Source organism: Eriocheir sinensis, chromosome 53, assembly GCF_024679095.1.
Source record: "Eriocheir sinensis breed Jianghai 21 chromosome 53, ASM2467909v1, whole genome shotgun sequence".
NCBI classification, from domain to species: domain Eukaryota; kingdom Metazoa; phylum Arthropoda; class Malacostraca; order Decapoda; family Varunidae; genus Eriocheir; species Eriocheir sinensis.
The window spans coordinates 4,863,294-4,881,518 of NC_066561.1; the positions used below are offsets into that span (position 1 = coordinate 4,863,294).

Sequence of the window (18,225 nt, forward strand, 5' to 3'; positions counted from 1 at the left end):
AGAGAAGACTAGACTAAGAGGAAAGAAGAGGAAGAGGAAAATAAGAGGAAACAAGAGGAGAGTTCAGCAGAGATTTAAGAGGAAAGAGGAGTAAAAAGAAACTAAGATAAGGAGGGAGAGAGAGAAGACTAGAATAAGAGGAAAGAAGAGGAAGAGGAAAATAAGAGGAAACAAGAGGAAGAGGAAATACAAGTTCAGAAGACAAGAAGAAGAAGAGGAGTAAAAAGAAAATGATGTAGACTTAAGGACAGTAAGAGGGAGAAGACTAGGGTAAGAGGAATCAAGAGGAGTCAAGAGGAAGAGGCATTGGTGGGGGGTGGGGGGGGGGGGGGGCGGGTCAGCGCTGTAAGAGACACTTGTCAAAACTTTCTTTCAACTCAAACTTTCTACTCGGATTTTTTTCCTCCTTCTTATAAGTTAAAACAAGGATAAAACAACCACAAGATCTCATCCTCCTCCTCTTCCTCTTCCTCTTCCTCTTCTTCTTCTTCCTCCTCCTCTTCTTTCTCTTACGTGTGCTGTAGAGCGTTATTCTTTTCTTTTCTTTTTCTTGTTTTCTTCTTTTTCTTCTTGTTTTCGTTTTCTTCTTTCTTGCTTTCTTCTTTTCTTGTTTTCTTTTCTCCTATTTTTTCTTGTTTTCTTATTTCTTCTTTTCCTCCCTCTCCCACCCTCTCTCCTCCTCCTCCTGCTCCTCTTTTTCTTCTTTTTTCTTTTTTCCCATCCTTTCCTTTCCTCCTTTTTCTTTTGCTTCTTTTCTGCTTTTTCTTTTTTTTTCTTTCCTTGTCTTTCATATTTTCTTCTTTCTTCCTTTTTTTCTCCTGTTTCTGCTTTTCTTTTTCTTCTTCTTCTTCTTCCACATCTTCCTCAGCCTCTTCTTCTTCTTCTTCTTCTTCTTCTTCTTCTTCCTCCACATCTTCCTCCTCAGCTTCTTCTTCCTCTTTTTCTTCTTCTTCTGTTGTTCTTCTTACTTTCCCCCTCCAACTCCTCCCCCTCCTCCTCCTCCTTCTCCTCCTCCTCCTCCTCACAGCATATTAATCTTCTGTAAGCCCTCAGGCGACTCTAGTTTCCCTTTAGTCTCCCCCACAAACGGTAGAGAGCGGCTCCGTTTTCTTTGTATTGACGTGTCGGGCGAAGCTCTCTCTTTTTCCTTAACTTCAAATGACTGACGGACGGACGAATCAGTTCCCCTAAAAAAGAGATAAAAGAAAAAAATAGGACGTTATATATGTTTACTTTTTTTTTTTTTCCTTTGGTGGGTTTCGAACTAAGGAACAATGGATTGAAGTCGAGGTTACAAGTTTTATTGATTTAGTTAAGTGACCGATTGACTGACTTACTGACTGACTAACTGATTGACTGACTGACTAACTGACTGATTGACTGACTGACTAACTGAATGACTGACTGACTGACTAACTGATTGACTGACTGACTGACTGACAGTCAGTCAGTCAGACTGACTGACTGACTGACTGACTGACTGCCTAGCTAATTAACCAACCCACAAACTGACCAGGTGAGAGAGAGAGAGAGAGAGAGAAATACCAGGTAGGTGTTTTGTCGGAGCACAGAACTTACCACCACCACCTCCTCCTCCTCCTCCTCCTCCTCCTCCTCCTCCTCCTGGGCAGTAATTGGAAAAGTTTTCATAATGCTTAATTGTGCGAGGGATGCTGCCAATGAGGAGAGGTGTGACGAGGAGGAGGAGGAGGAGGAGGAGGACAGGTGCGTGGAGGAGGAGGAGGAGGAGGAGGAGGAGGAGGAGGAGGAGGAGGAGGAGGAGGAGGAGGAGGAAAGGGAAGGTTGGTGTTAAATTATTTGGTAGATATGAAGAGGAGGGAGGAGGAGGAGGAGGAGGAGGAGGAGGAGGAGGAGGAGGAAAGGGAAGGTTGGTGTTAAATTATTTGGTAGATATGAAGAGGAGGAGGAGGAGGAGGAGGAGGAGGAGGAAGAGATATAACTGAATTTAGAGTAGGTAAGAAGGAGGAGGAGGAGGAGGAGGAGGAGGAGGTTAATGTATGAATATTTGATAGATATAGAGAAGAGAAGAGAAGAGAAAAGAAGAAGAGGTTTGAAAGAAGGAAAGAAGAGGGGGAGGAGATGGATTTGGAGAAGGAATAAAGTAGAGAAGAGGAAAATAGTGATAATTGAGAGAGAGAGAGAGAGAGGGCTGTTAGGAGGAGGAAGAGGAATAAGAGGAATTGAAGTTAAATGTTTAAGAAGTGTGAAGTAATCTAGTGTTTTTTTACTGGTTAGGATTCTCTCTCTCTCTCTCTCTCTCTCTCTCTCTCTCTCTCTCTCTCTCTCTCTCTCTCTCTCTCTCTCTCAAAATCTAAGAAATAAAGGAAAATAAGTAAATAAATTAATAAAAATAATAAAAAGGAAAGAAAACAATAAATAAAGAGAGAGATTTAGGACTGAATAGTTTCACGCAGTAATACATTCTAAAACTACCCCTATTTTTTTCCTCCTCCTCCTCCTCCTCCTCCTCCTCCTCCTCTTACTTCTCTACTCTCTCATCCGGAAACATTAATCTTTATTCCTCCATACTTAACGTGAGAGAGAGAGAGAGTCACATGACGGCAAAAAAAGAGAGGAAAGAGAAGGAAGGAGGGACTATACAAGATGCTGGAACGCCCGGGGAGAGAGAGAGAGAGGTATCGACCGTGGCTCACCTGTGCAGCCCCTCGTTAGGGTGGCCCAGGTGTGCTCCGTCACCTGGAAGACATGGCACAACTTTTATAATCTGATTACGTGCGCCGCGCTGCCTGCCTCTGCGGCGCCTCTATGGGGACAAACAGACACGCAGAGACAGGCACAGACACGCACAGACACGAACAGACATGCACAGACACGCACACAGACACACACAGACACGCACAGACACGCATACAGACACGCACACAGACACGCACAGACACGCACACAGACACGCACAGACACACACAGACACACACAGACACGCACAGACACACACAGACACACACAGACACGCACAGACACACACAGACACACACAGACACGAACAGACACGCACATACACACACAGACACGCACAGACATGCACAGACACGCACACATACACACACACATACACACACAGACACGAACAGACACGCACACAGACACACACAGACACGCACAGACACGCACACAGACACACACAGACACGAACAGACACGCACACAGACACACACAGACACGAACAGACACGCACAGACACACACAGACACGCACAGACACGCATACAGACACGCACACAGACACGCACAGACACGAACAGACACGCACAGACACACACAGACACGAACAGACACGCACACAGACACGCACACAGACACACACTGACACACACAGACCCACACAGACAGATATATACACAGACAAAATCGCACAGACACACACAGACACACACACACACACACACACACACACACACACACACACACACACACACACACACACACACGCACACGCACATAGACACACGCACAGACACACACAGATAGATATATACACAGACAGACATATAGATAGATAGATTTTTTTTTTCATATTTTTTTCTTCTTAGCAGACATACAGACAAACACATATAGCTCGTTTTTTTCTAGTTTTTTTAAAAGTTTATTTTCTTATTTTTACTCCTTTTTAAATGCATTCACACACACACACACACACACACACACACACACACACACACACACACACACACACACACACTGAAGGTTATATTCTCCCACGTCTTCTTCTTCTTCTTCTTCTTCTTCTTCTTCTTCTTCTTCTTCTTCCTCCTCATCGTCCTTGCCCGCATCCTTTTCTTCTTAATTCCCCTCCTCCTCCTCCTCCTCCTCCTCCTCCTCCTCCTTCTTCTCTTACCTGTGCTCTAAAGCGTGGAAATTACAGGTGTTTAACTGCTTAATTGTGTGTGTGTGTGTGTGTTTGTGTGTGTGTGTGTGTGTGTGTGTGTGTGTGTGCTCTACTACTTTTACTACTACTACTCATTCACACACACACACACACACACACACACACACACACACACACACACACGCACGCTTGGGAAATTCGACTTAAGGTGAGGAAGTTTATTTTCGAAGTCGTTTTATTTTTGTTTTTGTTTTTTACTCTCAATATCTTCCTCCTTTCCTCCATATCTCTCTCTCTCTCTCTCTCTCTCTCTCTCTCTCTCTCTCTCTCTCTCTCTCTCTCTCTCTCTCTCTCTCTCTCTCTCTCTCTCTCTCTCTCTCTCTCCTCTCTCTCTCTCCTCTCCCTCTAACCTCATCTCCCTTTCCTCCCTTCCTTCCTCCTCTCACTTCATCTCTCTCTCCCTCCCTTCCCTCCTCTCCCTTCTTCCTTCCTCTATTCCTGTAACCTCCCTTTCTCCCCTTCCCTCCATCCCTCCCTTCCTGTCACCTCGTCTCTCCCTTTCTCCCCTTCCCTCCATCCCTCCCTTCCTGTCACCTCGTCTCTCTCCCTTCCTCTCCTTCCCTCCCTCCCTTCCTGTCACCTCCCCTTCTCTCCCTTCTTTTCTCTCCCTCCCTCCCTCCCTCCCTCTGACCGCGTTCCTTTATTAGATTGTTAGGGGGAGAGAGAGAGAGAGAGAGAGAGAGAGAGAGAGAGAGACTGACTAAGCTTACGCAAATACACAATAAAAGCTTCTATTTTTATATATATTATTTGTTACTAAAAATATAACATTATGTAATATTGCTTAAGGTTAAGTGTTGTTAATAAGCTTTTTGTTGTTGTTGTTGTTGTTCTTCTTCTTCTTCTTCGTCCTCTTCGTCTTCTTTTTTTGTCTTCTATTTCTTCTTTTCTTCTTTTTTGTTTTCCTGTTTTCTTTTTTTCTTCTTTTTCTACTTCATCATCTTTTTCTTCTTCCCTGTTTTCCTTTTTTTCTTTTTTTTTGTTTTCTTCCGCTTCATCTTTTTCTTCTTTTTCTTCTTTCTCTTCATCATCTTTTTCTTCTTGTTTTCCTTTTTTTCTTTTTCTTTTCTTCTTCGTCTCCATCTTTTTCTTCTCTGTTTTCCTTTTTTTTCCTTTTTCATCTTTTTCTTCTTCCTCTTCATCATCATCATCATCATCTTTTTCTTCTTCTGTTTTCCTCTTTTTCTTTTTCTTTTCTTCTTCCTCTTCATCATCATCATCATCTTTTTCTTCTTCTGTTTTCCTCTTTTTCTTTTTCTTCTTTTCTTCTTCTTCCTCTTCATCATCATCATCTTTTTCTTCTTCTGTTTTCCTCTTTTTCTTTTTCTTCTTTTCTTCTTCCTCTTCATCATCATCTTTTTCTTGTTTTCCTTTTTTTCTTTTTCCTCTCTATCATCTTTTTCTTCTTCTCGCGTTTATAGTTCTTTATGTTTTTCTTTCCTTGTTTTTCTCTCATTTTTCGTTCCTTTCCTGTTTTATTTCTTTTTTTCTCATCTTCCTCCCTTCCTTCCTTCCTTCCCTCTTGTACTTCCATCTTCTGCCTTCATTAATTTATTTTTTCCTTGACCTTTTCTCTTTTTCCTCCTATTTCCTCTTCCCTTTATTTGCTTTTTGTCTTTATATTTCCTTCCATCTTTTCTCCTTATTTTCTTCCGTTCTTTCCTCCTTTATTTAATTTCTTCCTTTTCCTTATCCTTTCTTCATATTTATTGTGTTTTTCTCTTTTCCTATTATTTACTCTTCCATTTTCCTTCCTTTCTCTTTCCTCATTCATGTATTTTCCTTTCCGTTTTCTCTTTTCTTCATATTTCTTCAACCTTTCTCTCACTTCCCGTTTTTGTTTATATTTTCCTTCCTTTTTCTTCTCTTTTATTGTTTTTTTTCTATTCTCTTTTTCTATTTTCTTGATTTATTTTCCTCTTCACTTCCGCCTTTCTTCTTTTCTTTCATATATTTTTTTTCTTAGTTTTCGTTATTATTCACATTTTTCTATTGTCATTCTTTTTTCTTATTCTTTTTATTCCTCTATTTTCCTTTCTTCTTATCATTGGCTTTGTTATAATATTTGTTTTTCGTTTTCTCCCCGTCAGTATTTTCTTTTTATTATTTTTTTCATATTTTTCCTTTCATTTATTTTTCCAGTCCTTTCACCCTTTAATTATTTGTTCCTTTCTTCCATCTGGTATTGTTTTTTTTGTTTTCTTTGACTTTCTCCCTTGTTTTAATTTCTCCCTTATTTTACTGTCTCCCTTGTTTTACTTTCTCCCTTGTTTTTACTTTCTCCCTTATTTACTTTCTCCCTTGTTTTATGTTCTCCCTTGTTCTACTTTCTTCCTTGTTTTACTTTTTTCCCTTGATTTACTTTCTCCCTTGTTTTACTTTCACCCTTGTTCTAATTTCTCCCTTGTTTTTACTTTCTCCCTTATTTTACTTTCTCCCTTGTTTACCTTTTCCTTTGTTTTATTTTCTCCCTTGTTTTACTTCCTCCCTTGTTTTTACTTTCTCCCTTGTTTTAATTTCTCCCTTGTTCTAATTTTTCCTTGTTCTACTTTCTCCCTTATTTTTTATTCCTCTCTTGTTCTAATTTCTCCCTTGTTTTTACTTCTCCTTTGTTCTACTTTCTCCCTTGTTTTATTTTTTTCCCTTGTTTTACTTTCTCCCTTGTTCTACTTTCTCCCTTGTTTTACTTTCTCCCTTGTTTTATTTTCTCCCCTTTTTTTTACTTTCTCACTTGCTCTAATTTTTTCCTTGTTCTACTTTCTCCCTTGTTTTTAATTTCTCCCTTGTTTTTACTTTCTCCCTTGTTTTACTTTCTCCCTTGTTTTACTTTCTCCCTTGTTTTTACTTTCTCCCTTGTTGTACTTTCTCCCTTGATTTTACTTTCTCCCTTGTTGTACTTTCTCCCTTGTTTTACTTTCTCCGTATTTGAGTGTTTTTCTTCATGGTCTTATTATTCATATTATTCGTCTTATTTTTCTTATTTCCTCCCTGTCAATATTTTTCTTCAGATTCTTATTTTTCACATTATTTTTCCCGTTTATTTTTTCCCCAAGGCCGCAGAAGGCACACGATTTCTTGTTTTTTTCCCCCTTAGGCCTATATATATTATTTTTTGTCTTTTCCCGCCAAAAAAACAACAATCAAATTCACGCACGGACGGACACGCGAGAAGCTACGTCACGATTCTCTCTCTCTCTCTCTCTCTCTCTCTCTCTCTCTCTCTCTCTCTCTCTCTCTCTCTCTCTCTCTCTCTCTCTCTCTCTCTCTCTCTCTCTCTCTCTCTCTCTCTCTCTCTCTCTCTCTCTCTCTCATAAAGGCAAATATTTTAAGCTCGTGGTATTTATTTTTTTATTGTCATTATTTATTTCTTTTACTTTTCTTCTTTTTTTCCTTCTTTTTTATTATTATTCATCTACTTTTTCCATTTCTTCTTTTATTTTCTTCTCGTCGTATTTCTATCGTTCGCTTTCTCTTCTCTTTTCTTGTTTTCTAATTTATCTTTTTTTTCTATTGTTATTTTTCTTCTTTTCACTTTGCTTGGTTTTCCTTTTTTTCTTTCTCATTTTCTTTCTTTTTTTTCTTTTCGTTTTTTCCTTATTCCTTTTTTCTCACTTTTTCACTTATCTTTTTTTAATCTTCCTTTTCTCTTGTTTTTTTATGTGTGTTTGCGGGATTTGCTTTCTTTATATTTTCCTGTTTTTCCTTCTTTTCCTTCTTTTTTTCTCTCGCCATTTCTCTTATTCTTTTTTTCTCCTATTTTTCTACCTCGTTATTACGTTGTTTTTGTTTTTTTCTGACCATAAAAAAAAATATAGTTGTTTTTTTCTGTCTTTTCTCTTTCTCCACATTACTGCTTTTTATCTTTTTTCTTTCTGTGATTCTTTTCCTCTTCTCTCTCTCTCTCTCTCTCTCTCTCTCTCTCTCTCTCTCTCTCTCTCTCTCTCTCTCTCTCTCTCTCTCTCTCTCTCTCTCTCTCTCTCTCTCTCTCTCTCTCTCTCTCTCTCTCTCTCTCTCTTCCTCTTTTTCTCTCATTTTCTCATTTCCTCTTTCTCTCTTTTTTCTCTTTCCTTTCCTTCCCCTTTTCCTTTGCATCCTTTTCTTTTTCTCCTCCCCAAAAAATAAATAAAAATAAAAGTAGAAAAATGAAATAAAAAAAAGAAATTATATATATCCTTCCTATTTCTTCCTTTCGCCTGACAAGTAAAAGTTTGCCCGCGAACTTTACTTACTAACATAACTACGACAATATCTCTTCATTTCCTCATCACTCCCCCTCCCTACTACACACAAGAGGAACAATGTCGTTTGAGCCTCGATTTATATATATTTTTTTCCCTCTCGCCTGCTCGGAAAGAAAGTTTAGGTTCTTGTCCGACCCATATCCGGCGGCGCTGCGCTTGCTCTGTTTACAACGGAGCGAGGGAGGAAATACACCGCCCACAAGTTAGTCTCCCCGGAAAGCGATGGATTCTGCTTCTGCCGCGCCGACTCTCCGACCTTCCTCTCCCTCCCTTCTTCCTTCCTCTTCCTATTGTGTTTACTCCCTTATCCTCCTCCTCCTCCTTCTTCCCTCCTCTTCCTCCTGCTCACCCTCCTCCTCTTCCTTCTCTTCCTGCGCCTGTTTTTCTCTCCCTCTCCTTCCCTTCTTCCTTCCTCCTCCTATTGCTTTTAAACCTTATCCTCCTCCTCCTCCTCCTCCTTCAATCCTCTTCCTGCGGCTGTTTCTCTCCCCCTCTCCCTTCTTCCTTCCTCCTCCTTCCCTCCTATTCCTGCGCCTGTTTCTCTCTTCCTCCTGCTTCTTCACGTTCTCCTTCTTCCTTCCTCTTCCTTCTCTTCCTGCACCTGTTTCTCTCTTCCTCCTGCTCCCTCTTCTTCTCCTTCTTCCTTCCTCCTCCTTCCCTCCTCTTCCTGCGCCTGTTTCTCTCTCCCTTCCTGCTTCCTCCCCTCTTCTTTGCGTCAATACGATAGATACAAACACCTGATTTTTTTCATTAAACGGCGCATTTAGTAACAATATCGTGGCTGATTTCTCTTTATTTATCCGATTTTTCCAGGCGATCATTAGCCCGCTAAGTTGTAGTAAGGCGCCATAGCCACTAAACTGAGGTGTTCATTCTAATCTTTATACGGCAATTTTCTTCACACGTAAACAACTTGTCTTCGCCTACACGGGTTCGAAAATGCTGATGTTTATGCTGAGGTGAGAACTGAACCGCATAGTCGAGGCGAGGTCTGACTGGTAAAGGATTCAGCTTGAGGATGACTTCGTGAAATAAGACTCGGTAACCTGTTGGGGCGATGCTCAGCCTGAATCCGTTGGCTCCTCGACCGGGAATCAGAGCTCGCTAAGACTGCCGAGCCAACTTGAACCTAATTTCCCTGCGATCACCACAACCTCACCGATCATATTACCACACACACACACACACACACACACACACACACACACACACACACACACACACAGAGGAGATAAAGATACATAATTCTCACCTATGCCCCGAAAAGAGAAGATAAAATTGTTTGGGAATATCGGAGTCACTAGCAAGAGTATGTTACATGAATTATAGAGTATGAGAAAGGTTTGTTTCTGTTTTACCTCATCATCATCATCACATCCTATTCCCCTCTTACTCTCAATCTTCCTCTTTATATTTTTATAGTATATGGCAAAGGTATCGAAAATAAATATAAAAGGAAGGGAAAGCTATTATCATTATTATTATTATTATTATTATTATTATTATTATTATTATTATTATTATTATTATCGGGGTCAGCCAAGGGTCAGCATTTCTTTGGCTTCTCTCGCTGACTCTATTGTTGAAAGAGTTTAGAAATTTATTAATGATTTATGTGTGTGCGTGTGTACGTGTGTGTGGGAGTGGGGGGGGAAGGGGGGAGGAAGGAAAGGTGTGTGTGTGTGTGTGTGTGTGTGTGTGTGTGTGTGTGTGTGTGTGTGTGTGTGTGTGTGTGTGTGTGTGTGTGTGTGTGTGTGTTCGTCCTTCCCTGATATCCTCCTCCTTACATACCTCCATCTCTCTCTCTCTCTCTCTCTCTCTCTCTCTCTCTCTCTCTCTCTCTCTCTCTCTCTCTCTCTCTCTCTCTCTCTCTCTCTCTCTCTCTCTCTCTCTCTCTCTCTCTCTCTCTCTTCTTTCCTTCTATCCTCTTCCCCCACGCCTCTCTCTCTCTCTCTCTCTCTCTCTCTCTCTCTCTCTCTCTCTCTCTCTCTCTCTCTCTCTCTCTCTCTCTCTCTCTCTCTCTCTCTCTCTCTCTCTCTCTCTCTCTCTCTCTCTCTCTCTCTCTCTCTCTCTCTCTCTCTCTCTCTCTCTCTCTCTCTCTCTCTCTCTCTCTCTCTCTCTCTCTCTCTCTCTCTCTCTCTCTCTCGTGTCGACGTTTCCATAGTAATCTAGTTCACCCTTGTTCGGTGTCTTGCAAAGTGACCTGCCCGGAGTGAGAAAGGGCAGTACAGGAAATGTGGAGGGAGGTAATGAGAGAGAGATGAAGATGAAAATGCCATTGAATGCTACACACACACACACACACAGAGAGAGAGAGAGAGAGAGAGAGAGAGAGAGAATAGGTAAATAGATTTCTTAATTATATTCCCCGTTTTACTTACGCCTCCTCCTCCTCCTCCTCCTCCTCCTCTTCCTCCTCCTCTTCTTCCTCCTCTTCCTCCTCCTCTTCTTCTTCCTCTTACTTGTTTCGTTCTTCCTCTTCTTCCTCCTCCTCCTCCATCATCATCTTTTCATTTTCCTCCTCCATTTCTTCCTCTTCCTCCTCCTCTTCCTCCTCTTACTTGTTTCGTTCTTCCTCTTCCTCCTCCTCCTCCTCCATCATCTCCTTTTCTTCCTCTTTCTGCTTTTCTTCCTAATCGTCTTCCTTCTTTTCCTTCTTTCTTTATTTCCTCTTTCTTCATCTCTTTCATTTTTTGTTCTCTTCTTCCTCTTTCCTCTTGTTTTTCTCTCCTTGGTTTCCTCCTCCTCCTCTTCCTCCTCCTTTCTCTTCCTTCTCCTCTTTAATTTATTCGTTCTTTTCCTCCCACTCTTCTTCCTCTTTCCTCTTGTTTTTCTCTCCTTGGTTTCCTCCTCTTCCTCCTCCTCCTCCTCCTCTTCCTCCTTGTCCTCTCGTCCTCTTCCTCGTCGTTACTGTTGTTCTCGTTGTTGTCACTGTGAGTTTGGTTGTCATGGCGACCCAACCAAACAAATTATTCCTCCCACAAAATGGTAGTTCCCCCCCCCCCCCTCTCTCTCTCTCTCTCTCTCTCTCTGTCTCTCTGTCTCTCTGTCTATCTATCTATATGTATCTCTTAATTTAGGTCCTATTTTCTATATCTGTATTTTTTCTGTATCTATCAATGTCTATCTCCTATGTGTGTCTGTGTCTGTCTATCTCTATTTATCTACCCATCCATTATCTTTATCTTAGTCACTGTTTTCTTACTCTGCTTCCTGTCTATCTTTATCTGTCTACCCGTCTATCTGTTTATCTCTCTCTCTCTCTCTCCATCTTTATCTCTCTTTCTCTCCATCTATATCTCTTTACTTTCTTTCTCTCCCTAAGTCAAATTTGTTTGTGGAGGAGGAAAAGTCTATCTGTGTATCTATCTCTATATCTATCTATTCATGTACGTTCTTGCTTCATCTATTTCTCTATTTATCTATCTATATATTTATCTTTCTGTTTTATGTACTTTTTTCCCTCCTTCCTATCTATTAATCTATATCTGACTATGTATTCCTATGTATCTATCTACTTATCTATCTGTCTATCCTCATGTCATTCTCTATATCATGTACTTCTCTATCTACTTCTATTCACCTGTCTATCTGTGTACCTGTCTGTATATTTTTCTATCTTATTAACCCTTTTTGCTTTTCTCTCTCTCTCTCTCTCTCTCTCTCTCTCTCTCTCTCTCTCTCTCTCTCTCTCTCTCTCTCTCTCTCTCTCTCTCTCTCTCTCTCTCTCTCTCTCTCTCTCTCTCTCTCTCTCTCTCTCTCTCTCTCTCTCTCTCTCTCTCTCTCTCTCTCTCTCTCTCTCTCTCTCTCGCAATCTATCCATATCTCTATCCGTCTATCTCTTTATCCGTTCCTCTATCTCTCTCTCTCATGTACTTTTCTTTCTCTCCCTCCTCAGATCTGCTACTGGAAGAGGAGAAGTTAGTGGAGGAAGCCGCTGAGGATATTGAGTCGCAGTCCACCGGCCAGCCCCAGGTAAGCCACTCTCACCTGTCATTAATTAGCCCTCCGACCCACACCTGCTCACCTGCCGTCACCTCAAGTCCACCTCCTAAGCGGTCTTGAATTACCTGTGCTTGTGTGTGTGTTTTTGTGTTTTACCTGGATGGGATTTCGTGTGATGGTGATTTAAGGGAGCATTAGGTGGCTGGTTTTGTGTGTGTGTGTGTGTGTGTGTGTGTGTGTGTGTGTGTGTGTGTGTGTGTGTGTGTTTCATTAAGGGGACATTTCGTGGTGGGTTTTGTGAGTGTGTTAGATTAGGTTAGTTTTGCATGTTTTTTTAAGAAATGCTTTTGTTTTTCTTTACCTTAAGTTATGTATCAGAATTTTTCCGTCATTTTGTCGTCTGTTTTCGTTTACAGTTAAAGAAAAATGATACAAATATAACAAATAAAGCACATGCACACACAAAAAAATAATAATAATGATAATAATAATAATAAATAAATGAATAAATAAATAAATAAGTAAATCTATAAATAAAAAAAAACGTTCACTATGAGCTTTCAGTGAAGATAGAAAAAGCATAAAAGTATGTGTCAGAATTCTTACGTCATTTTTTTTGTTTGTTTTTGTTTACGGTGAAAGAGAAATGAGTTAATATGTTATGAATAAATGAAGCATAAATAAAAGCGTTCACGAGGAGCTCCAAAGATGATAAAAAAAGAAAAACTGAAAGATGAATCAGAATTTCTATATCATACTATCTTTTGTTTTTTGTTTAGTTAGAGAAAACAAGTTAATATGATATGGATAAATAAAAACAAGAAAAGCGTTCACTATGAGGTTCAAAAATGATAAAAAAGAAAAACTGAAAGATGAATCAGAATTTCTATATCATACTATCTTTTGTTTTTTGTTTAGTTAGAGAAAAACGAGTTAATATGATATGGATAAATAAAAACAAGAAAAGCGTTCACTATGAGGTTCAAAAATGATAAAAAAAGAAAAACTGAAAGATGAATCAGAATTTCTATATCATACTATCTCTTGTTTTTTGTTCAGTTAGAGAAAACAAGTTAATATGATATGGATAAATAAAACAAGAAAAGCGTTCACTATGAGGTTCAAAGATGATAAAAAAAGAAAAACGGAAAGATGAATCAGAATTTCTACATCATTCTATCTCTTGTTTTTTGTTCAGTTAGAGAAAACAAGTTAATATGATATGAATAAATAAAAACAAGAAAAGCGTTCACTATGAGGTTCAAAGATGATAAAAAAGAAAAGCTGAAAGATGAATCAGAATTTCTATATCATTCTATCTCTTGTTTTTGTTTAGTTAGAGAAAACGAGTTAATATGATATGGATAAATAAAAACAAGAAAAGCGTTCACTATGAGGTTCAAAAATGATAAAAAAAGAAAAGCTGAAAGATGAATCAGAATTTCTATATCATACTATCTTTTGTTTTTTGTTCAGTTAGAGAAAACAAGTTAATATGATATGGATAAATAAAAACAAGAAAAGCGTTCACTATGAGGTTCAAAGATGATAAAAAGAAAAACTGAAAGGATGAATCAGAATTTCTATATCATTCTATCTTTTGTTTTTTGTTTAGTTAGAGAAAAACGAGTTAATATGATATGGATAAATACAGCACATAAAAAGCGTTCACTACAGAGGAGATGGCGCCACTATAAACACTTGCCTGCGCCATGACGGGTTGGGGCCGACTACCATCCGGGCCTCTCAAGCAAGCCTACCGGCGCTATAGATTCAGACGTAAAAAAAAAAAAAAATAAATAAAAAAAAATAAAAAAAACACTCTACAGATAATAAGAAAAAAACTGAATGGATGTACCAGAATTTTTACATCATTCTATATTTTGTTTTTTTGTTTAGTTAAAGTGAGGACATGATTTTTAGCGTAAGTTTGTGTCTTTTTCTGCGTTTTGTTTGTGGTAGAAAGGAAATTAATCGAGGCCTATATAGAACAAAAATGTAAAACTCTTAAAAAATGTTATCTTTGACCTTTGAAGAGAAATAAAAAACGAGTAAAAGATTGTATCAAAATTTTTACGTTAGTTTACCTAAAAAAAAAAACGGAAAACGCCTCAATTATACAATATTTTCCGTAACTTTGTCTCTTTTTCTGTGTTTTGTTTGTGGTGAAAAGGAAATTAACCAAGTTCTATATATTAAAAAAGATGGAACTTAAAAAAAGATTCTCTCTGACCTTTGAAGAAAAAAAAATAGCCTAAAAGATTGTATTTTTTGTACACGTTTTCCTTTGTTTCTGTCTTTTGTTTTTGATGAAAAGGAAATTAATCAAGATCTATATATAACAAAGGTAAATCTTATGGAAAAGTTCTCTAAGCTTTAAAGAGAACAAAAGAAAAGAACGCTTAAAAGATTGTGTTCAGCTTTCCTGGCGGCTTCAACATCATCACCTGTTTAATTCTTTCTCACCTGTTATTTTTCATGTCATTCATAAGCTTTCATTTTTAAGGCAACCCTGACCCCATTTTCCCTTAATTTTAGAGTAGTACCCCTCTTAAACCTCACCCCCGGCAATCCTAACCCCATTTTCTTTCAGTACCTCTTCCATTAAACAATTGTTCTTCTCTATTGACATCCCCTAACTTAAAACAGATATCCTAACCCTTATTTATATATCTCAATAATAAGTGAATGTACATGTTTTAATTTTAACGCAACCCCCCCTTAAGGCAACCCTGATCCCATTTTCTTTCAGTACCTCTTCCATTAAACAATTGTTCTTCTCTCTATTAACATCCCCTAACTTAAAACAGATATCCTAACCCTTATTTATATATCTCAAGAATAATGAATGTACATGTTTTAATTTTAAGGCAACCCCCCCTTAACACAACCATATCTATTGATCTCAAGCACGGGTTATATCGCACATCGCTCTCTCTCACACCCGCACCCACGCTCTCTCTCAACTCCCATTCATGCTAAGAGGCACTCGAATCCTTGTTAAAAGATCTGATCCCTTCAAGTATTCCCAGAGCATCCCACAAACACATCCTGTCGATCCTCTTTTAAGGGGGGGTTTGCCTTAAAATTAAAACATATTCACTTATTCTTGAGATATATATATACGGGTTAGGATTTGTTTTAAGTTAGGGGATGCTAGTAGAGAGAAGAACAATGGTTTAATGGAAGGGGTACTGAAAGAAAATGAGGTTATAGTTGCCGGGGGTGAGGTTTAAGAGGGGTACTAATCTAAAATTAAAGGAAAACGGGGTCAGGGTTGCCGTCATCCTTTTCCTAGGCTGGTAAACGTAGCAAACATCATCCAATCCTATCCTAGTTTACACCCTAATCAGTCGGTCAATCAGTCAATCAACCTCTCTTGTTCATAGTTATTTAAATCTGCCATTCTCAGTGCAAAGATCTAAGGTCACATTCTTAAAACATCACTGGGCCCACACAGTTACATTTGATAAGGCTTTCGTAGGGGCTGTGTTAGCATTTCCAAGGGTAGAGAGGTAGAATGGACCCACACAGCTACATTTGATAAGGCTTTCGTAGGGGTTGTGTTAGCATTTCCAAGGGTAGAGGGGTAGAATGGACCCACACAGCTACATTTGATAAGGCTTTCGTAGGGGCTGTGTTAGCATTTCCAAGGGTAGAGAGGTAGAATGGACCCACACAGCTACATTTGATAAGGCTTTCGTAGGGGTTGTGTTAACATTTCCAAGGGTAGAGAGGTAGAATGGACCCACACAGCTACATTTGATAAGGCTTTCGTAGGGGTTGTGTTAACATTTCCAAGGGTAGAGAGATAGAATGGACCCACACAGCTACATTTGATAAGGCTTTCGTAGGGGTTGTGTAAGCGTTTCCAAGGGTAGAGAGGTAGAATGGACCCACACAGCTACATTTGATAAGGCTTTCGTAGGGGTTGTGTTAGTATTTCCAAGGGTAGAGAGGTAGAATGGACCCACACAGCTACATTTGATAAGGCTTTCGTAGGGGTTGTGTTAGCATTTCCAAGGGTAGAGAGGTAGAATGGACCCACACAGCTACATTTGATAAGGCTTTCGTAGGGGTTGTGTTAGCATTTCCAAGGGTAGAGGTAGAATGGACCCACACAGCTACATTTGATAAGGCTTTCGTAGGGGTTGTGTTAGCATTTCCAGGGGTAGAGAGGTAGAATGGACCCACACAGCTACATTTGATAAGGCTTTCGTAGGGGTTGTGTAAGCGTTTCCAAGGGTAGAGAGGTAGACAGTGAGTTAACATGAGCAGAGGAGGAAAAAATGGAGACCGTGATGATGATGTAGAAAAGGACAAAAGTTAACCATAAGTATTTTTATATCAGCCATTTCTTCCTCTCTTCACTTCCTTTATCTGCCCTTCTTCCTCTATTTCCAACTACTTGCTTCTTCTTCCCTTTCATTCTTTCCTCCCTCGTATATCTTAACTTTCTCGTAGATCTCTCTTTTATCATATTTATCCTTTTATCCTTTTTTTTATCCTTGTTTTTTTAAAGCTTATCCACCGTTCTCTCCTTCTCTTTTCTTAGCTACATGTACTTTCTTCCTTCTCCATATATCTCATCTTTCCTTTCCTTTATCTCTCTTTATCTGCCTCTTTCGTCATTCATCCACATTTCTCTCCGTTTCTTTTCGTATTCTTGAACTCTTTCCTCTTCCTTTCCTCTCCTTCTATACTCCTTAACTCTCTTTCCTCCTTCCTTTTCTTTATCATCCTTTCATCTTCTTTTACACATTCTCTCATCTCGCTTGCCTACCGTCTTCTCCCTTCCTTTCCTCTTCCATATATCTCCCCTTTCTTTCCCCCTCTTCTACACGTCTTATTTATTTATTTATTTTTTTTTTTTTTACTGCAAAGGAGACAGTTCAAGGGCACAAAAAAAGTAAACATTAATAAAAAAAAAGAGCCCGCTACTTGCTGCTCCTAAAAAGAATCCAAAGAGGTGGCCGAAAGATAGGTCAGTTTCGGGAGGAGAGGTGTCCTGATACCCAACTATCCAACTACTTCTTCAATAGCCATAACCATTGACCTCTTAAGAAACTGGAACGCCTCCGTGACTCTATTATCCTGTTCTATTCCTACTCCTCGTCTCCTCTTAAAGTCATTCCTTCACCTTCTTTTTATAGCCCTGCATCAAATTATTGTCACGAATCTTGTAGTCTCCCCTTAGCTGACTCCGTCCTTCCTTTCTTTCTTTGCTTTCCTTCTCTTTTTCTTTCCTTATTTCTTCTTTCCTCCTTGCCAGTTTCTTCCTTCCTTCCTTTCTTTCTATCTTCCTTTCTTTCTATCTTCCTTTCCTTCCTTCCTTCCTTCCTTCCTTCCTTTCTTCCTTTCTTTGTATTCGTTTTAAATTTGCTCTTTAATCTCTCTTTCTGTCTCTCTCTCTCTCTCTCTCTCTCTCTCTCTCTCTCTCTCTCTCTCTCTCTCTCTCTCTCTCTCTCTCTCTCTCTCTCTCTCTCTCTCTCTCTCTCTCTCTCTCTCTCTCTCTTTCTCTCTCTCTCTCTCTCTCTCTCTCAAGGATATTGCTAAATTAGAAGGTGTTCAGCGTCGGGCAACGAAAATGATCCCTTCCTTGCGCAACAAATCCTACGAAGAATGGCTTTATAACCTTAACATGTTCTCTCTTGAGAAACGTCTCCTTCGGAGAAAATTGATCGAATGTTTTAAAATACTTAATGGTTTCACGAATGTGAACAGATCAACATTGTTTATGATCGATGACAGTCTGCGCACGAGGAACAATGGCGTAAAACTCAGATGTAGACAAGTAAATTCAGATTGCAAATTTTCTTCACCAACGTTGTAGTGCGAGAATGGAATAAGCTTCCACCATCAGTGGTCCAGTGTAACACGATTGACTCCTTCAAAAATAAGCTCGACCATCACTTCCTTCAACAATATCAACTAGAGAAATGCAACGTTTTGGAGTCTTCTGATTAATGTAAATCACTTAGGTTTAGGACAGACCACCAAGTCTGGACCATGGGGTCTGTGTGGTCTGATTTTCTATGTAAATCTATGTAAATCTCTCTCTCTCTCTCTCTCTCTCTCTCTCTCTCTCTCTCTCTCTCTCTCTCTCTCTCTC

At 39.4% G+C, this 18,225-nt stretch overlaps 1 protein-coding gene across 8 annotated transcripts in view; it reads left to right on the forward strand.

Annotated features, from left to right (window-relative positions):
- LOC126983235 (uncharacterized) overlaps positions 1-18,225 on the forward strand; it is a 212,588-nt gene that overhangs the window by 100,168 nt on the left and 94,195 nt on the right. For all 8 annotated transcript variants that reach the window (XR_007735694.1, XR_007735696.1, XR_007735697.1 and 5 more), the window contains exon 15: positions 12,067-12,143. Coding sequence is in view for 4 of the 8 variants with exons in the window: in XM_050835873.1 (XP_050691830.1) it covers positions 12,067-12,143 (77 nt within the window). In the remaining 4 variants the exon portion in view is untranslated. The remainder of the gene's footprint in view (positions 1-12,066; positions 12,144-18,225) is intronic.